The sequence below is a fragment of the Marmota monax genome, unplaced genomic scaffold (assembly GCF_021218885.2).
Source record: "Marmota monax isolate L192 unplaced genomic scaffold, Marmota_monax_Labrador192_F-V1.1 WCK01_AAM20220418_F8-fsc00397, whole genome shotgun sequence".
Classification (NCBI taxonomy): domain Eukaryota; kingdom Metazoa; phylum Chordata; class Mammalia; order Rodentia; family Sciuridae; genus Marmota; species Marmota monax.
The window spans coordinates 108,001-129,385 of NW_026692162.1; the positions used below are offsets into that span (position 1 = coordinate 108,001).

Consider the following 21,385-nt stretch of genomic DNA (forward strand, 5'->3'; position numbering starts at 1 on the left):
GCAAAACAAATAGAAACGATAACAACTAAGCACTTATGATATGCTAGGAATCTTGCTGAGAGCTCTGCAAGTATCTCATTTATTCCACTCAACAATCCCATAAAATGGGTTCTATGATCATCTGTTTTCCACACAAGGAAATTGAGAGATGAAGTGGCTTGCTCGAGGTCGCAGGCCAATAAAGACTTGAACCCAGACACCTACAATTCCAAGCCCCACTCTGACTTCACACGTAATCCTTGTGACCTACATGCTCCCAGGGACACTAAAAGGCATAGCCCCGTCTTCCGTCACGCCCCTCGTGTCGGCCGGACTCCGCCCTAGCCACGCCCACTGTATACTTCTACGTGAGGAGGGCCACGCCCACAAAACCAAACCAGGCATCTCTTTGGTCCCAGCTCCGGGTCCCAGCTCCTGGCCCCACCTTCTTCCGCACCCCCCCAGCATTCGCTCCATGTGGCCCCACCCCTGTCGCCTGGACCGGAAGATCCCGCTCCTCCCCTTCAGGTAGGCCACGCCCAAAGCCCAAGTCACTTGACTCGTCGAGCCCCACTCTGGCCCCTCCCCCACGTCGTCCCCAGGCCTCTCAGTAGCTGCGGATGCGGTTCTTTCGCATGGGGCCGCCATTTTTCTCCTAGGGACACCGCCTGGAGAACCGTGATTTCTTCCTTCGACTGCGGAGGGTGCGGCAGGGCCGGGGCTGGGGTCGGGGCCAGGTAGGCGGGCGGGAGCCTGCGGCGAGTAGCGGTGCGAATTGGCGGGCGTTACCGGCAGGTGAAAGGGGCGGGGAGCCCCGCGGCTCTGTGGGCTGGGTCCCGCGGGGGAGGCTGCGGGTACTGAGGGAGACTCCAGCCTCGCGCCCCTAGGGATCCCCTCACTCTCTCCCTCCTTCCTTCTCGAGTGGGCTGGCGGGGACAGGACCTACCGCATGGCCCCGGGGTCCCCCGCCCCCTCTAGGCGCCTTGGGGGAGACAATTCCTGATTGTGGGACCTGCGGCAGAGCCCTTCAGAAAGCAGGTCCCGAGCCAGCAGGGGATCTCATCTCCCATCCCTAATGTACGTGCAGACCTGAGTTTTAATTTGCTTGGTCTTGCTAGTCGTGGACGTTTACCTACAAAAGAGTGGTTTTATTCCACTCCATACTCAACCCCGCAGAGGTTGAGGGAGCGCCGAGATGTGTTTTGTAAGCTACTGTTCTGCTTTAAAATGTTTTACCCCAATATAGTATATTGATGACAAGGATTTTTTAGAAATTTATTTTAATGTTGGCTCAATTTGAGTGATTAGGTTGTATAAAGGATGAACATGTGGGATAGGGTTTGGGGGCAATAGGAAGTATGATTTCTAATGTTCTGGTTTCAAGAATTTAAATATACAAATAAAAATAATTTACCCATATTATTGAACTCCACTAAAGAATATCTTTCTTGTCCATATTTTTCCTTGTCCTGGTCTGTACCTTTGTTACCCAGTTCTGCTCCATTCATAAGCAACTTTGCTTAAATAGTGTTGAATAATTATTATATTGAGTGCATGGTATCAGTTGTACTTGATTACCCCACTGTGGAACCTTTGCATATATCCAGAATTTCTGCTCTTTAAAGAAAAAAAAAAAAATCTTGCAGTTACCATCTTGAGCGTAGAGTTTTGTCCTTCTTTCCTTGGGGTAAATTTAAAAAGTTGGAAATACTTAAACTTTTGTATTCTTTCTTTGGCACTTGATATAAACCGTTTTCTAAAGAAGGCACGTTTGCAATAGACATTTTTCAAAATCTGGATATTCGTCCTTTTCTGCTCACTGTATGTGGAATTCAGCAGGGTGGCAAGTCATATTCTGTGTACGTTGAGACAGTTTGTGCAGCTAGTGTTGTATACTACCAACTCCTAGAAATCAGGCCAAGATCAGGTTCTGTCTGCTGCTGAGAGGCCGTGCAGCCTTGAGTAAGGTTTTTCACCTCTAAACTTCCCCCATTTCTTTTTTTTCTTTTCTTCTTTTTTCTTTCTTTTTGTGCTGGGGATTGAACTCAAGGCCTTGGGCTTTCAAGACAAGCACTCTACCAACTGAGCTATACCCTCAGCACCATAAACTTCCTCATTTCCAAAATGGGTTTAATTCTCATACCTGTTTCATTGGGCTGTCATAAAAGTTCAGATCACTCAGAAAATGTTAAGCATTAGGGATAATAAAACTTTATGATGACAGATGAACAAAGTGCCTGGGGTCACAGAAGAATGGAAGAGTAATTAGATTTAAATTTTACCAGTAAATTCTCAATATTGATTTTTTTTCTTTTGGTCCTGGGGATTGAACCCCAGGCCTCTGCATGAAGCACCCACTCTCCCACTGAGCTGCACCCCCAGCCCTTGATTTTTAAAAAAGTAAATTTTCTTAGAATGAGGTGTATTACTAATAAAAGTAATAATCCTTTGTTTTTTGATGCCTTTTTGTTAACAGACTGCTTCAGTTCCATTTGTTAATCGCCGCAACTCAACAAGGTGAGGGTTTATTCAACATACTTTTGTTGAGCCTCTGTCAAATGCTAGGTGATCTTCTAGACATTGGATATTGGCAGAAAATAGTTTTTTTAAAAAAAAAAAGCTCTGCTGCCTGGACTTTAAATTCTGGTGGGGAAGGTTTTATACCAGGTTTCTATCCCTGTTTTCTGGAAGGTAAAGATTAAGGTCTAGGGATGTGCCCCAGAACTGGCAGCTAGTAACTGTGGAAGGCAATCCCAAGCCTTCACCCGCCTCCACTATCTGCAGATAGAGGAGTATTACACAGTGGGAAAATGATATACTTCTGTGCCATCCTTGCTCATTTCCAATATGAATCATCACGCAGGGTCACGAATTTAAAAAAAAAAGAATGGTTGATGTTGAAATGACTACTAGTCTGTCCACAGTAGGTGAACTCTTGCAGTGTGGTTTAATTCATGAAACAGCAGACTCAAAGCTCATTCAGAGAGGAGCGTGATTTCCATTTTAAAAGATGCAAAGATTCATTGGAAAGGATGGGTTTTCACATATGCTGTCTTACACATTCTAGAATAGATTTAGGATAAACATAAAAGCAGTTGTAGCTTATAGGGGGAAAGTGGGAATGCTCTTTTTATTCTCCATTTCACGATAAAACCTTGTGCTACTGAGCCTCCTACCAGCCTGTCCTATCATTGTGTTTTTGAGGCTAGCCTTTAAAACTAGCCTATAAAACTAGTTTTATATTTGAAGATTGGAACTTCAGATACCATAGTCAGGGTGATATAGGGCATTTGAGCCATGTGAGATAAGGAAATGCTTCAGGAAATATCAAGAGAAACTATCTTAAGATAAGGTGGGGGCTGTCCTGTGAACAAGGAATCTGATGTTTCCTATAAATCTTCAAAGGACAAGAAGCAGTGGATAGAGGGTGCAGGGAAAGGAGTCTCAGCATGTTCTGAGGAAGAATTTGAAATGATGAGCCCTTGGTGTGGTTCCTTGGCAAGAAACTACAGATGGGCTACTAACAGCAGATTGAATAGAAATGGTCTAAATTATTTATATAATATTTTTTGTATCTCTAAAATATTTTCATTCTGTTCCAAGTACTCTCAAGAACACTTTTGTACTTCTAGGAGCTTATTTGAAGGTTAGAAAGAAATATGGCCACCCCATACCTATTATTATATTTAATAGATATCCAAAGTGTTGAAAGTTATTTGCTGCGTATACATGTGTCCAATGTCCATGTGTTAAATCCTTGGCAGAAAATTTACAGTAACCCTGTGGGACCAGTTTTCTAATTTGCATGGATAAGGGAACTGAAGCTAAGAGGTCTTAAGTAACTTAGCAAGGCCTCGCTGTCAATTAAGGGGAAGTGGAAGCTAAGATGCAAACATGAATTTTGACTCAGAAGCCTAAATTTGTGACTTCTGAAGAAACAGTTTTGTTTGTTTCCTTCTAAACTTCTACCCTTTTTGTAAACAGACGTCTCTGTTAGAGGACATCTAAGATCCCTTCCCACCCAGTGTTGGTGATGATGCAGTATTTCTTTCATTTATATTAACCTTTCTGATGGATTCTCATCCTTTGCAGATGCTGTGCTCTCTTGTAAAGCAGTGGTCAGCCACCCCACCCTTTTCTGTAAAAGACCAGATAATATTTAGGCTTTGTAGTTATGCCCAGCCTGCAGTTGCATCCCGGAGCAACTTTCAAACAAAGGAGCATGGCTTTGGAGGGACTTGATTTGGCTCCTGGCTGTATTTGCTGATCCCTGCTTGAAAGCCTTGGTGTAGACATCAGTGTTCCTCCTTGATCTCTTCAGGACTTTGATCATCCTGCATACATTTTTCTTTATAATTCATAGGCTTAAGATGAATTGCAATGTAGTCCCATATATATTCTGATTTAGAATCCTAGGCTGTCCTGATTGAAATGCCCCCTGAGGGCTCTTGGCTGGAGGTGTACTTTCCTAGCCCTCTAGTGGGACTATGCACTGAGCTACCTGTGACCGGATGGTTCCATGGCATATGTGCACTATGAGAACTCTTCAGGATGGTGACCTGGCTAAAAGTGGCGTGTTCACACCATGCAAGACTAGGCAGAGTTAGGAAGAACAGAATAGGTCTGTGTTTTCTAACCCAGCTTGTCAAAATATACTGTTTGGTAAAAAAGTATAGATTTGTGCAATGATATACCTTTTTGTGCTGGAACCATTGAATGTATGTTTTATCTATATATTTTATAAGGGTCAGGCCTGTGAGTGCATGGAAAAGGCCTGAGGTATCCAGGAGCCCTCACTTCTGGGGGACAAGCCTAGTGTTGGGGCTGGTGATTTTTGCCTTAACTATGGTGTTGAAGATCTTGACAAGGAGGATGTGTTTGCATGTTACTTGCTTAATTAAAATTTAAGAATAACAAAAAGGATCAGCTGAGTTTCAGCCTGTTTATAATCACCAGCTGCCCCAAGTAAACATTCAATGGAAGAAGTGCACTATGCTTTCTGGGAAAAGGGTCCTCTCATGGCCTGCTGATTATTGATACTCCATGCAGTGCAGCATCTTCATTACATAATAGGGACATGCAGCCCAGAATAAATGAGATGAGAAGCTCAGCTATAATGACCTCTAGGCCAGGGGCCTTTTTACTTTTGTCCTGCTGCCTGTCAATTGGGAGGTCACTTAACTTTCCTTAGGGTTATTTTCTAGTCAGCCTCATGTTCCAGTTGAGGAAAAGAAAGATGACAAGATCAGTTTTATGCATGACTCGGGCATCTGGGAGGCATCTAAAAGATCACAGGGAGATTTATGGGAAACAGGTTTTACAAGAAAAGCTGGGTGTAGATAGGTCATATATTTTTTGTTTAAGGATCGATCAGTGCACATCCTTGCTAATGGCTCTGCCATTTTTCTGTGTGTTAATCCAGGAGGAATTTTGTTGTCAGAGAATAAAAGGAGGTTGTCCATAATTGACTTTAAGCAGCAAACAGTAAAACACTGAGCTCTTCAGCTCCACCTTTCTTGTAAGTTCATCATTTATTCCCAGTGGTTGTGAAAATGAGTTTAAGTCTTTTGACTTATTTCCATCAATTTGGAACCCTAAAATTCAAATGAACTTTCTGTTTATCCATATATGTATATATCTCCCCTATAAAAGGCACCATTATGGTGAAAAATATTTTTTTTCAGCAGAAGTTATTTGCTATTTTTAAGAAATCTTTTCAGGTATATTTTATATCATATGGCAATTTTGACATTTTATATCCTTCTAGGCTCAGAATTGGAAAACCAAGAAGGTTTTGATGTTTTGTGTGACGCCACCTGAATTAGAAACCAAGATGAACATAACCAAAGGAGGTCTGGTGCTGTTTTCAGCAAATTCTAATTCATCATGTATGGAGCTTTCAAAGAAGATTGCCGAGTGAGTTATAATTTTACCATTAAAATCTGTATTGATTGTGTGATATAAATTTGATAATCAGATTAGCAGTGATTGTCAAGCTTGAAAGCAGTTAGGTTGCAGTTAATCTATATATTATCCATATAAACTAAAGCTAACCTTTATTTAAATTATCCCAATTCCCTACATATTTACTCCATTAAGTGCCTCATAAGTGCCAGGGATTGCATTGGGTGCTGTGTGCTCATAGGATTATTTTCATATAATGAAAAGTGAAATGTATAGTGAATAAGAATAGTTCACAGCTTATACTTCAGTGTAATTTTAGATATTTATTAAATGAACATTAAACCCCTGCTCTGTACAAGACTTTGACCTAGCCATTGGGGGTTAGCAGGGAGCAGACCCGTCAACTTTCTTCTTTCTTACAAAGTTTACATTTAAGTGTGAGAGCCAAAGAAGGCAGCAAGAAAGTTGGAATGCGGCAGGTTGTACAACTTTAGCTTGGATGTACAAGTGTCTTAAACTGAGGGGATGATAAGTAAATTGAGAAACCTGTAGGAGCCAACACATGGAGGTCTAAGGTTAGAGGCCTCCACGCAGAGGGAACAGCAGGTTCCAAGGCCCTTTGGTGTGCAGGAGCAGGCATTGGTGTGTGTCAGGAACCTGGGCTGGAGGTCAGAGGGCAGCAGGAGTATAGGAGGCAAGACAGGCAGAGTGGACTGTATAGGCCTTGGCTAGACCTGGGAGGGGGTAAGAGGGCAGGAGGTGAACTCATAACAATTTAATATTGACTTCAAATTTTGTAATAAGAATAACTATTTTATTTTACTTTTATCAATTTATGATCATCCTTAAATAATAGAGATATTGAGTCTGTTCTATGACCTTCTCAGCTTTTCCCCCACTTTCTCTTCTCTAGGCGGCTGGGGGTGGAAATGGGCAAAGTGCAGGTTTACCAGGAACCTAACCGAGGTGAGCTATCTTGGTCGTGTGTACCATTGATCTTTTGGGGGAATATGGCATGTTGGCTTAGTCCTTCATCCTCTACTGTTGAGACAATTTGACTCAGTTGTCCGATTCTGTTAGCAAAAAGTCACTCAAGGTGAAAGAGAGTGATGTTTTAGTTCTCATTCGTACCAACTAGAGTCACATGTGGGTCTCAAATGCCAGTTTTAGAGTTTATTTAATAATAATTGCATAAATATATGAACCAGACAGTCAGATGAATGAAAACATTAGCTTTGCTGTTGGTTGAATTGACATCACTTTAGGCAGGATAAGCAAATCCTGTGTGGCTGCAATTTCAGTTGGGTTTTTTGGTTTTTGTTCTTGTTCTTTTCCCCCAAAGACAGGGTCTTACTGGGCACAATGGCACATGCCATGTAATCCCAACTGCTTGGAAGACTGAGCAAGAGTATCACAAGTTTGATGCCAGCCTGGACAACTTAGTGAGGCCCTGTCTCAAAAAATAAAAGGGCATGGGATGTAGCTCAGTGGTAGGTGCCCAGTATGGGGGTGATGGGGGCAGGGGGAGGGGAGGTGGGGAGTTGGAGTGTTTTTGCTGGCCTCAGACTCCTGGGCCCAAGCAGTCTCCTGCTTCAGCCTCCTGAGTAGCAGGGACTATAGACATATATCACCATGCCATTTTTTCCCCCTGGTGCTGGGGATGTAACCCAGAGCTTCCCATGTGCTAAGCATGCATCCTACCTCTGATACCCTTAGTTCCAAGTTAGTTATTCTTTATTTCCACTTAAGCTGCCATAGTTTAAACATCATAGGAAATACTTCTGCTAATTGATTTCTGCCACCAATAACCATCCCAATTTACAAAGAATGTGTTATTAGATGTTGGTAGTATATTTTTAAATGTTGGATATTTAAAATTATTCTAGCAAGAGTGATGTACAGCTTGCATGGGCTTGAGAGTCAGCACCTTATTCTTGGAAAGTTATTTAACCTTTCTAAATTGTAAACAATTATGGCTGTTTCAAGGATTAAATGGATAATCTGTGTATAACACAGATCTTGGCACATAGTAAGTACTCTGTAAATACTCATTCCGTTTCCTTTTCTACTACAGGATTTTGTCAAATATTTAAGTATTACAAAGCTTTCAAGAGGCTTTGATAGAAAGGTACCCTTCTCCTCTTCCCTTATTGATCTCTCCAGTACTGCCTCCTTTTTCCTGTCTCCTGAGATACCCCAAATGGCTTCAGTAGAGAAAAGTGCAGTTGAAGAAACAGTTTGAAGAGACATTCTAGGGGAGATTCTCCTTTAATGGGGACTGGATGAGGGAGGGCCAGAGGAAAGCCTCGCCGCAGTGAAGACTCAAGGAGGCTGGTTCACTCTTCAAGCTTATGAGTGAAGGGAGGAAAGGTACTTAGTGTCTGTTGGGAAGGAAGGAAGGAAGTAACAATTATGCTTTTGTATTGTCATCAGAACTTGAAAACAGTTTAGGTGAGATATTCTGTACGAGGTCCCCAAAGTAGGAGAGTCAGGATTCAAACCCAGATTTCCGCGATTCTAATGTTCATTTTCTCAGCATCACACCACATTCTCTTGTAAATCTGCATTCTGTTTTTTCCAACTTTTTTATTTCTTTGATGCAGTGCTGGGGATGGACCCCAGGACCTCACACGTGCTAGGCAAGTACTGTACCACTGAGCTACCCTCCAGCCCTTTCCAATATTTTTAATAAAAATTTTCAAACATATGTGAAAGTTAAAATCTGACCCCATAAGCGCCCACCCACCCATATGTATATCTACAACATAGAGTCAATAGTTAACATTTTGCCATCTGAATATGTATGTGTGGAATCATTTGAAAGTAAATTATAGACGTTGAGACACTTGGTGCTAGATACCTGACCACATATCTCCTGAGAATAAATTCTTTCTCCTGTGTAAAAAATATTACCACGGTCATATTTAAGAAATTAATAGTTCTTTATTCATGTAATATCACTCTATATTCAGATTTCCATAGTTTTCCTAAAGAACCTAGTGCTGAGGATGGAGCTCAGGGTCTCATATCTGCTAGCATGTGCTCTACCACTTGAGCTATACCACCATCCCAACAGCTGTCATACCCCCACAGACCAGGACTCTTAATTCAAGTGATGTGTGTTTTACATATCTTCAGTCTCTTCTAATCTCAAATGGTTTCCTTGTGTTTTTTTTTTTCCTTCCTGTGACATTGACTGATGAAGAATTTGTCTTGTAGAGATTTATCCAATTGTTCCCTTGTAGTTAATTACAAATGTTTTGAAAGTAGGAATATCAGATCTCATTTCTCTTTGCTGTCATAGCATACAATATCTTGTGCTTGCGTTCTCAGCTGATCCAGGTCAAAAGACTGAATGTGTCAATTCCTGTACACGTCCTAAGCTCAGCCTAGCCCAGCTCCTACTGCTCACGTGTAAAGGCTGAGAAGCCTAGATGTACTTGTTTCAGGTCAGAAAGGTAATTCCCATTTAATGCTGTCATGTAGCCGAGCCTGTTAAAAAGCACAATTGATAGCATTCTGTTTATTATCTCTAGGAGCATCTAATACCTAGTGAGTCTTTGTAAATAGTTCCAATTTTGATAGATAACAACACTGGGGTATGCAGCAGACACTTTGTATATTTTTGAAAATATAAACTCTATGCCTTCTCTTCCTCTTTTTCCTCTTCCTGCCAGAAACCAGAGTACAGATTCAAGAGTCTGTGAGGGGGAAAGACGTTTTCATCATCCAGACTGTCTCAAAGTAAGTAGTTCTCCAGCAGTGGTGCTGGTGCCTTCTAGTTTCTGTTTGGGCACGAGTGTTTAAAACAGTAAGAGTTGACAGGAAAGGATGAGTTCAGATAGTCTTAAAATTGGTGTGTGTTACTTTGCTAATTTTTCTATCATAATTGCTGACTTTTATGTGTTTGTGTGTGTGTGTGTGTGTATGCATGTATGCACATGTGTGCTTTTTAAGAGACAGGGCTTTGCCATGTGGATAAAAGTGACCTCAAACTCCTGTGCTCAAGTGGTCCTTCTGCCTTAGCCTCCTGAATAGCTGAGACTGTAGGAGCATACCATTGTATGCCGCCTTTTCTCCGTTTTTGATGGGAGGAAATAAGCAAGTATTAGAGTGGAGGTTCGTAATGATAACAGAATGCATGAGGTTATTCTAGTCAATAGTTGAGATTATGTAAGGCTTGCAGGGAAGCATTTCTACTCCCACTTCTCCAAAAACGCAAAACAGGTTAGGGAAGGGGGATTTTCTTATGTGGGATTCGTAAAGATTTTATTGTAGATAATTTAAATGTGGCCTCTTGGCCCACATTGGACGCCAATACATGTGTTCTAGAAATTGTGGAGTTACAGATGTATAAGCTGAGTGTAGAGAATTCAGTGAGGTTTTCTGTGCCACTTTGAATGAAGAGCCACAGGGTGATCACATGGAGCCCTGTGCTTGTGCTTGCATTCTCAGCTGATCCAGGTCAAATGTGCATTTGTCTACTGTGCATTTGTCCCCAGAGGTTCCCAGACACCTCCATGAATGGAAATTTTCCACTCAGAATGATTGCTTTTTGCTTTTTAAAAAAATGGCCTGGCCATTCCTCTAATCCCCAGGTTATTCGTTCCAAACTCTGATAAGGAGCAGGGGCCCCAAGTGTCCCAGCTTTGGCCAGGCAGAGGGGCTACAGGTGGCCAGAAAGTGGCAGGTTCATCCACCCAGATCATGCCATCTTCATCCTACCCTGTCCTCTTTCTATAAGGGACACAAGGTATCCCACAATGACATAGGGATTATTTTGATCTGAGGACATCTGAGAAACAATAGATGAAGGATGAGGGCCTTCTCTGAACTCTCTTTATCTGCATAACAGCAAAACTTCACAAAAGATTTCAGGTGTGATAATTCTTCCTAGAGTTGAATTTTCCCACCAGGGAGATTGACTTCTGTCCTAAGACTAGACAAGAAATCTTACCAATGTAAGAAGCCACCTAATTATCACAAAACTGTACCCTTTCTCCTATCTGTTCTCCAGAGGGCCTGTTTGGTCTTTTCCTTTAAGAGCCTTTGTCTTCTTCCCTTTCCCTGCTCATATGGTATGGAAGCCCTAACTTCTAACCACTTCTTTTCTATGAATTCCTGCTTTTTTAATGCAAGAACCAAGGCCTCAGAACATTCTTAACATCTAGAAATCAGTTTGGAGACTGCATCATTTTTTAGCTCAGAGTCTGAAAATTGCTGCCTACCAAATTTAGTAATAGATATAGATATATACATACATACATACACACACACACACATAAAATATGATAAACAGCAAAGAAAAGGAAGAAAAGCCAAATTTCCCAGGAATTTAGTTTTGGAACACACATAACTTTCACCTAAACTTTTACTGTCTTTGTCTTGATTTTGCTTCCTCAGGATGGTGTCACAAAACTCTTATCTGTCCCAGAAAGAGGAATGGCAAGGAAATGTCATTGCATCCCAACCCAGGGAGAGTGTATGTGCTATAAGAAAGTGAGAGAGTGGCTGTGGCTGGCCTTAATCAGGTGCCCTTGCTTCCTCTTCTGCTTAGACCTTCATGGTCCCCAGCAGAGCTGGGCTTGAAGGCACGGTATCCTATGCCACTCTCCTCTTTCCAGGCCTGTCCTGTGCCAGAGTGCTAGTGGAGGACCCGCCTGTCCTGTACCCCGCTGCAGCATCAGGGAGGGAAGGTGCAGGCATAGACGGCTCAGGCTGCTCTGGCTCCTGAGTGTCTGCAGCCCTCTGTCTCCTAAGAGACAATTTAGGTCAGTTGGATAAATACTGGAGGCTGTGTGAATTGTCCAGGAAAGACGTGGGAGCTGAAGTTCCAGTTGAATTAGAATTCAGGAAGGGTGACTGTTAATCCTTCCCATTTTCAAATACTTCCATTTTTCTTCCTTAGCATATTTTTGTTTATTTCAACACTGTCGTCATCTGTCCTTGTCTTTTGTCAGCTTCTTTTTCCCCTAGTCAAGACCACTGAGTATCCCCCAAATCTTCTTTCTATCTCTGCTTTACATTGTCCCCTGAGTGCCACAGTTTGTGTTAAGTCAGGTCCTCAGTCTCATCCAGGTTATGACAAGCCTGGATGCCGTCGTCTTCTTTCTGAAATCACATGGAGATTTGCTGGTGGCAGATATAGCCTCCACCTCATTTATCTATTGATTGATTTTTTAGAGTCTTGGGGTGAGCCCAGAGCCTCATGTATTGTAGGAGAGCACTGTACCCCTGAGCTGCAGCCCCAGCCCCTTCCTTCATTTTAGTACAGACTCCAGTGGCAGTTACCAGAAGTGTGAGACAGGTTTTAGATGAAGAAAAGTCCATTAACTGAAGTTTTCCTGTGATTCAAGCAAGTTTCATCATTTGAGTTGAGTGGTGGAAGCCCTGTTCCTTGTTGCTCATGGTTCTGGATCATAGAGTGACTTTGTACTCGCTGTCAGTTCCTCTACTCATCTTCCCACATAGAATGCTTCTGTGAAAATATGTTTTAATTCACCAGTTGTCAGACTTGTTATTCAATGATAACAGAAACCTACTTATCCAAATGTTCTGTGTTTCCATTCACTCATTAACCAGTATTTGTTAAATGTCTGTGATGTGTGAGTTCCCGTTACTGGTGTGTGAGGTGCCTTAATGATTGATTCAGGTAAAGATCCTTGTCTTGTGGGGTTAATATTCTAGTGGAAGAGACATACAGAGAACTTGATAAATAAGTTATCCAGTATACTGAAAGTGATAAGCACTATGGAAAAAACAACCTGGTATAGGGCTGGGGTTGTGGCTCAGCGGTAGAGCACTTGCCTAGCACATGTGAGGCCCTGGGTTTGATCCTCAGTACCACATAAAAACAAATAAACAAAATAAAGGTATTGTGTACAACTAAAAAAAAAAACCCAAAAAACTGGTATAGCAAGGAATCAGGAGGGATGGTAGTGAGAGGGTAGAAGGGTAGACAGGGTAAGTCTGGTCATGAAGGTAATGTTGGAGCAAAAACTGCATGAGGGATGGGAGTGAGTCTGATAGAACCATCTAGAACCAGGTGTTTTGTGGCAATGAGCAGCAGGAGGACTGACCAGAATAGAGTGTGACTGGGCTGAGAAGGGGGCATGGAGCCAAGGGAAGGACAGGGGCTGATCATAATAAAGGAGTGTGGGAGCCACTGTGAGACCGTGGGCTTTGGCCATGGGCAGAAGAGGAGGCTATCTCATGGTCTTGAGCAGAGGCCTATGCCATCTAACTTCTCTTTAAGGACAAGTTTCTCTGCATGGAGCATGGACTTCAGGGATATTCCAGGAGGGGCAGGCCATGGTCACTTCATGGGGTAGACAGCTCTCCTAAGATGTACTGCAAAGTGGAGCAAAGAGTTGGGGCTTCAGAGAAGGTGGTTATGAATTGTAGTTTTTAATGGAAGAAGGACCTGAATATTTACAAGCTGATGAGTATGAGCCAGGGGAGTGTGACAGATGATGGTGTAAGCAGGGAGGTACCACAGTCTGGCTGGGCACAATTCAGGAGCCACTTGTCAAAAGAAACGAACTTTAATTTTAGAACCACACACGCCAAACAAAACAGCTCCTCAGGAAAAACCTTCAGAGCCCAACTGCCACCACCGGCTTCCCACAAGCCTCTCAACCTCCCCCACTCCTCCTGCTCTTGAGGCCTATTGGCTGGGTCACGTGAGCGGAGCAAAAGAAAGTCCCCCAATGAGCAGCTCTGTAGTCTGAAAGGGTGGGGAAACAGCCCAATGAGCATCACCGCAGAGGAGCCAATCAGCTAGAAGTTGCTGGGGCCGCTGTGAGCCAATCATCAGCTGGCAGTCTGAAAGGGCGGGGAAACAGCCCAATGAGCATCACCGCAGAGGAGCCAATCAGCTAGAAGTTGCTGGGGCCACTGTGAGCCAATCATCAGCTGACAGTCTGAAAGTTTGCTGGGGCCCCTTCGGCTGTGGCTCTCAACATATCCCCCTCTCTGTTTAAACAACAAGCATGTGGCTTAGGGACCGTGCCTGCCTTAGGTTGTCCAGTAGTACATATGGTGCTTACCCGTTATCGGATGAGCTGACCTCAAGGCATCAGCCTCCTGTCTTAGGTTGGTACCATTGCAATTGGATCTTACCCGTAACTGCCTACCGGTCCAGTATACAGCCACACCTGTGGATAGGTCTTTGTACCAGCGGGGGGGTGAGGTTCTTTGCCTCACCTCTGTTGGCCCCCAAATTTTAGCTGAACGATCATGACAAGCAGATTTAAATCACGTGAATAAAAAAAAAATATTTGGATCCATGTTTTCATGAGCACTCATCATATATGATATATGGACATACGTACATACAACATAAAACACAAGTGCGCACACAACATATAACATAATAGTAAAGGCCTTATAACTTTTTACAGGTGAAATCTCCATTGCAATGTTTAAAAACTCTATAGTCAAAAAATAGAACTGATCAGCAAAACATTAACCTAGGTCTGTATGAGCTCAAAAAACAAAATAGAACTTCATGATGTGGGAAAGGGCAATAATAAAATAGATATTGAAAAAAGCATCCTGGTTCTGTCGCAGATGTAAGGGTAGCCAAACTGGAGTTCTGGATATCAGCTGTTATGGATTTGAGCCAAATCATCTTTTTGATCTGTAGAAATCGCTTTAGTTAATCTTTCTGGAATCCAAATCGGCTGCTGTTCTCCCTGTGGAAACACATAAACAGACCCCCGACTCCAGACAATCACTGGGTCAGGACCTTGGTTAATCTCTCTGGAATCCAAATCGGCTGCTGTTCTCCCTGTGGAAACACACAAACAGACCCCCGACTCCAGACAATTACTGGGTCAGGACCTTTCCATTGTCCTGTTAGAATATCCTTCCAAAGTACCTTGGGCTTATGTTCATTTTTTGGACACATATGCCTTTCCGCAGCACTAAGCCCTGATGAATCCAAATTTAAAAAGTTTAGAGTAAAAAGGGTTATTTTAAGTTTATCTTTGGGGAATATATACCCCTTCCCAATTCCTTCTTTTTGCTTTAATAAGTACATTTTAATAGTTTGATGAGCTCTTTCAACTATGCCTTGTCCCTGTGGATTGTATGGGATTCCTGTTATATGAGTAATGCCAAATGTTGAGCAAAATTGTTTAAAAGAGGTAGAAGTATAACCAGGGGCATTATTTGTTTTTAACTGTTTTGGAACGCCCACAGTGGCAAAATTTTGTAAGCAATGAGCTATAACATCTTTAGTTTTTTCTCCGGCATGAAGGGAGCCCATCAAAAATCCAGAAGAAGTATCAACTGTAACATGCAAATATTTTAATTTTCCAAATTCTGGCAAGTGTGTGACGTCCATCTGCCAAATATGGTTAGGTATCAATCCTCTAGGATAGACTCCAAGATTAACTTGTGGTAAAAAGGTCACACAATTTTGACATTGTTTTATTATTTGTCTAGCTTGTTCCTTAGTTATTTTAAAACACTTTTGTAAAGTATTAGCATTGACATGGAACTTTTTATGAAAATTTGTAGCTTCTTCTAGTGTAGAGTAAATATGTATGTCATGTGTAGTTTTATCTGCTAAATCATTGCCCAAACTAAGGGCTCCAGGCAATCCTGTATGTGCCCTGATATGTCCTATAAAGAACGGATCTTTTCTGTCCCAGATTAGACTTTGTATAGTGGAAAGTAAAGAAAAAACAGTAGAGGAAGGGGAAATCCTACCAGCATCTTCAAGGGATACTATAGCATTAACTATATACTGACTATCGGAAAATAAATTAAATACAGAATCTTTAAACATCACAAAAGCTTGTAATACTGCATTAAGCTCTACCTTTTGAGCTGATTGTTTGGGTACTAAAAATGTAAAAGTTTGATCAGGTGTAACTATTGCTGCTGTACCATTATTTGACCCATCAGTGAATATATTTGGAGCATTCATGATAAGTGTTTTTCTTGTCATTTCTGGAAAAATTACAGGATGCGGTGACCAAAAAGACAATAAAGGATTAGATGGTAAGTGGTTATCAAATGAAACATTAGATTTGCACATGATTATTGCCCAAGTATTTAACTCATTAGCTAACTCATCAATTTGATCCATAGTATATGGAGTAATCATTTTATTGGGAGAAATTCCAAACACTCCCTTTGCTGCTTTTATTCCTTTGAGTATTAATTGTCCTACAGCCTCAGGATATCTAGTAAGAATAGTGTTAGGAGAATAAGATAAATGTATCCATAATAATGGACCTTCTTGCCAAAATACTCCTGTAGGAATATTTTTTGTTGGTAGTACAATAAATAATAAAGGCAAACTTATATCAATTCTATCCAAATGCATATTTTCCATATATGTTTCAATGATTTTTAATGCCTTTCTTGCTTCAGGCGTTAACATTCGGGGTGAATTTGGATCTGATGGACCTTTTAGGATATCAAATAAAGGTCCCAACTCTCCTGTTGGTACACCTAGATAAGGCCTTATCCAATTTATGTCTCCTAATAACTTTTGAAAGTCATTAAGTGATTTGAGTTGATCTACTTGTATTTGAATTTTTGGTGGACGGACCATGGTTGAGGATAATAGAACTCCTAAATAATTAATTGGAAAATTTAATTGTACTTTATCTATTGCTATCTCTAGATTATAATTTTTTAATAAGTTTGTAAGTGTGGCATAACATTCTAGCAATGTGTTTTTATCTTTGTGTGCTAATAATACATCATCCATTTAGTGAAATATTTGTAGTTCAGGATTTTGATTTCTAAGTGGCTGGATTACTTTGTTAACATAAATTTGACACATAGTTGGGCTGTTAGCCATCCCTTGAGGGAGTACTTTCCATTCATATCTCTGATCAGGACCTTCATGATTTAGTGCAGGGATAGTAAATGCAAAACGTGGACTATCTATCCTCAGGATGAATTGGAATTGAAAAAAAAACAATCTTTAATATCTATAACTAAAACATACCAGGTTTTTGGCAAAGCAGACAATTGAGGAATCCCCGATTGAGCAGATCCCATAATAACCATCTCATTATTAATGGCTCTTAAATCTTGCAATAATCTCCATTTACCAGATTTCTTTTTGATGACAAAAATGGGAGTATTATGGGGAGATACAGAAGGTTGTATATGTCCTTCCGCTAATTGTTGTTTGACCAGGTCATGGGCTGCTTGTATCTTTTCTTTAGTCAGGGGCCACTGAGGAACCCATACTGGTCTTTCTGATTTCCAAGTAATTTTTATTGTCTCAGTGGCCCTTTCTGAAAATCCAACCCATGTCTGTCCGCCTTGATCTATTTGTATTGGTACTGCTATACCTTATTCTTGTTTTTCTAATCTTTTTCCTTTCCTAAAACCTTGTGTAGCCATAATAGTGGGTGCATTTTGATTGATGTTATTTGTTAATGTCAAACCTAATTGATCTAGGACATCTCGTCCCCATAAATTTACGGGAAGATGATCCAATACATATGGCTGTATAGTTCCTTCACATCCTTCAGGATCCTTCCAATCTAATACCATTGCACTTCTATGGGGATTAGTCGCCACTCCTAGGCCTCGAAGCGTTTGAGTGGCTTGTTGTAATGGCCAATGTTTTGACCATTCTTGATGAGAGATGATGCTAAGGTCTGCACCTGTATCCAGTAGCCCATTAAATTCATGTCCTTGAATATTTAGTTTTAGCATGGGGCGAGAATCTAAATTTAAAGGAAGCATAGCCCAATCTACACCTGTGGAGCCTAATCCCTTGGAACCTCTTTCTGCAGTACGACTGGAAAATTTATCATGTAGGCTGGGTATTATTAGTAACTGTGCTATTCTATCTCCTGGTGAAATTACTGATATACCCTTTGGAGAACTGGCTATAATTTTTATTTCACATTCATAATCGGGATCAATTACCCCAGGACTTATCATAAGTCCTTTTAGAGTAGAAGAGCTGCGTCCCAATAATAAGCCTACTGTTCCTTTGGGAAGAGGTCCTTTTACCCCTGTGGGAATGATTTGAACTCCCATCTCTGGGGAGGGAGGATTCTGGAGCAAGATCTTCCAGGAACCAGGAGTGGGTGGGGAGTAGTGTGTAATTTTGGAGTTATCTCTGAGACCAGTACTCTGTCAGAAGACAGCTTCCATGGTAGCCTACCACCAGGTGCATCTGCACCATGCAAGTTGACCTGTGTTGTGCCATTAATCAGAGAGGAATTTTGCACACCAGAAATACTCCAAAGTTAACTCTAATCCCTATTGCCTCTTGCCTGCTGAACAATGCTGGTCTTGGGGGGGAAAAGAAACTAAAGTCATCTGTTGAGAGGAAATGTGTGGAGAGCTCATGGAGATATGAGAAGAGAAGACATCACTGGTTTCTGTGTTTTATACCTCAAGTCTTAGAACAGGGAGATAATAATGTTATTATTTTGGTGTTGGGGATGGAACCCAGGGCCTCAAGCATGTTAAGCATACTCTACTAGTGAGCTACATCCCCAGATCAGAAGGGAAATCTTAAGTCTCACACCCCTCAATGGGATTTTCTGTGCCTGGGTTACAGGGATGTGAACACCACCATCATGGAGCTCCTGATTATGGTGTACGCATGTAAGACCTCTTGTGCCAAGAGCATCATCGGCGTGATCCCCTACTTTCCTTACAGCAAACAGTGCAAGATGAGGAAAAGAGGCTCCATTGTCTCTAAATTATTGGCCTCCATGATGTGCAAAGCTGGTAAGAAAGGCAGATCCTTGACAACTGACTGGGAGCTTGGGAGTTTATTTTTACAGAAATCATTTCAAAGCATTCTCTTAAGCAAATGAGAATGCTGAACCGAGGAAAAACAGTGATGCTGCTTTTAAACACCACTAGTTTGTGCAGTCCATCCTTCTCCACAAGAGAGATATGCCATGACCCCCAGTACCTGAAACAGTGAGTGCTAGTAAACTCTGTAGGCGCACTGCAGTATTGGGGCAGCAGATCTCTCAACTGAGATGGCTACTAAGTGACTTCAGATGGATAACATTTGTAGCATAGATACACTGGATAATGGGATGATGTACCTCCTAAATAGGACAAAGCAGGATATCATGAGATTTCATAGTGTTATTCAGGACAATGTGCAATTTAAAATTTATGAATTGCTTACCTGTGGAATTTTCCATATAATCTTTTTGGACCATGGGTAACTAAAATCACTATAAGGAGACTAATAATGAGAAATTCTGCAGAGAATTCTGTTTCCGACTCCCTAAAACATGGAGGTAATGAGAAAAACTTTTGTTTTCATTTTTTCCTAAAAACTTTGTTCAAATTTATATTGAAATGACATTAAACTTGTTTTGAAGGATGACAGTCGTTCTGAACCCTGATGTTTCTCTTAACACAGCAACTATTTGTATTTTAGCCTTTTCCCTTTCCAGGACAGGCATATTTTGCAAACAGTGTGTATTTTTTTTGTGTTATGCATTCTTAGGTAGCATCCTAAATATGTCCACTTGTTTCGAAATATTCTACATAGTTTCCATTGTATGTGTTTGTACATGTGCAAACACTCTCCTATATGTCCATGTGTGCTTGTGAGTATATGATTATAAGGTACATATCACAGAGCACAAAGAGAAAGGAATTTAAAAATCCCCCATATCGCTGCATTTTAACACAGATGCTTACCATAGAATATATTTTTTAGTGTACCATTCCAAAGAAGGCAAAAATGAAACTAACCCCAGGGACCTCGGCAGCATCTCCCCTTGAAAACACTGTAAGAGGCACTGAAAAGAGGAGCCGGGGCTCCTCACTTAGTCTTTTGGGTCCACCCTTTCCTTCCAACCTTCCACCTGGAGGAACCATCAGGCTCTTTTTTTTTTTTTTTTTTTCCCTCTTCTGGGCAAGTACTGCTTTTTAAATTTTTTCATATTGAATTTTCCCTATACGTTGCTGATCATCATTTCAGATATTCTTTAAAGACATAGTGAGGGTTTTTCATTTGCTCCATTTCCTGCTTGGTATAGTTTCTCTGTAGGCTTTGTTATGCTTATTAAGGAAAATTCAAGGAGATAGATAGAACCACTCTCATAGAATTTTTAGATTCATTTCTCTATTACTATTATCTTTACTGTTTTGTACTTTAAATTTATTTAAAAATCATGCATCTCATAGTATCAAAAAATCTGAACCATAATGATGCTGGGGGTTTTTTGATAGAAGAGTAATTTTTTCATGGTAACTTACTATATATAATATTTTATTTTACATGATACTAATTTCCTGTGGTGTAGCTAGTTTTACAACTATTTATGTGCTTGTATCTGCTTTATTTTTGAAGGTCTAACCCACCTCATTACTATGGATTTACACCAGAAGGAAATTCAGGGTTTCTTTAATATTCCTGTGGATAATTTAAGAGCATCTCCCTTCCTATTACAATATATTCAAGAAGAGGTGAGCCAACTTGAACTTTTTATTTTAATATTCTGGTAAAGGTATAGTTCTATTTCTTTGAGGTGTCCCTAAAGAATTAAAATTTGTTGTATCCTGTTTAGCGATCTACTGTGGTTTACAAATGCATTTCTGTATTTTAAATGTTTTAATAAGTAATTTATCTCTTTTACTCATCTCTTAAAATTGCCTTTTCTTTTGGACCTCAAGTACCTAGAATTGGACTAGTCATTTATCATAAAAGATAAGTTAGTCTCATCATTTGTCCAAGTGTGGTCTTGGCTCATATGAATATCTCCATCTCTCCATTCTGTCTCTGTTCAGAGACAGAGTAGTTGACACCCATGATCCTAATTCCATCACCCAACAAGAAAACAAAAATTAGCTTGGTGCAGTGGCACACATCTGTAATCCCAGCAAGTTCTAGGCCTTGGCAACTCATCCAGACCCTGTCTCAAAATTTTATAAAAGGGGATGTAGCTTGGTGGTAAATCACCCATGGGTTAAATCCTCAGTACAAAAGAGAGAGAGAGAGAGGAGATAACCATCCCAGTAGTTCACATCTGCTGATGTGATCCTTCTCTGCCCCATCTCACTGCCTCCTCCCACCCAGGGCCCCGAATCTCCTGTCATTTTTCCTTGAATTTTCTTTTTAGATAGTTTTAGTTCATATATCTAATGCTAAATTATATATGTAGGTTTACATTTTTAACTTTTTTTTTAAAGAGAGAGAGAGAATTTTAATATTTATTTTTTAGTTATCAGCAGACACAACATCTTTGTTTTGTATGTGGTGCTGAGGATCGAACCCGGGCTGCATGCATACCAGGCGAGCGCGCTACCGCTTGAGCCACATCCCTAGCCCCACATTTTTAACTTTTGACAAGAAGAAACTGTAATCTTTTGAGTATTTCACTTGGTGTTATGTCGTAAGAAGTATGTACACAACTGGAACTCATCCCTGTTGTTGTACTTGCAGTTATCCATTTGACTACTGAGAAGTGCTCTTTGTGCAGCTGAATCTCAGCCTACTTAATCTTTTCCATGAGTTGTTTGTAGGCTTTCCCTA

At 40.9% G+C, this 21,385-nt stretch overlaps 1 protein-coding gene across 9 annotated transcripts in view; it reads left to right on the forward strand.

The window, feature by feature from the left end:
- The first annotated feature begins 395 nt into the window (after window positions 1-395).
- The window catches only part of Prpsap2 (phosphoribosyl pyrophosphate synthetase associated protein 2), a 41,823-nt gene continuing 20,833 nt past the window's right edge, over window positions 396-21,385 (forward strand). Inside the window, exons 1-8 of one of the 9 annotated variants that reach the window (XM_046420529.2) lie at window positions 538-683; window positions 2,456-2,496; window positions 5,402-5,497; window positions 5,747-5,895; window positions 6,797-6,849; window positions 9,561-9,627; window positions 18,437-18,609; window positions 20,204-20,319. In XM_046420529.2, coding sequence (XP_046276485.1) covers window positions 5,777-5,895; window positions 6,797-6,849; window positions 9,561-9,627; window positions 18,437-18,609; window positions 20,204-20,319 — 528 coding nt within the window. In that variant the 5' untranslated portion in view covers window positions 538-683; window positions 2,456-2,496; window positions 5,402-5,497; window positions 5,747-5,776. Of the gene's footprint in view, window positions 508-537; window positions 717-2,455; window positions 2,497-5,401; window positions 5,498-5,746; window positions 5,896-6,796; window positions 6,850-9,560; window positions 9,628-18,436; window positions 18,610-20,203; window positions 20,320-21,385 lie in introns of those variants that run through there. The other 8 variants (XM_046420538.2, XM_046420554.2, XM_046420545.2 and 5 more) reach the window with 8 other exon arrangements.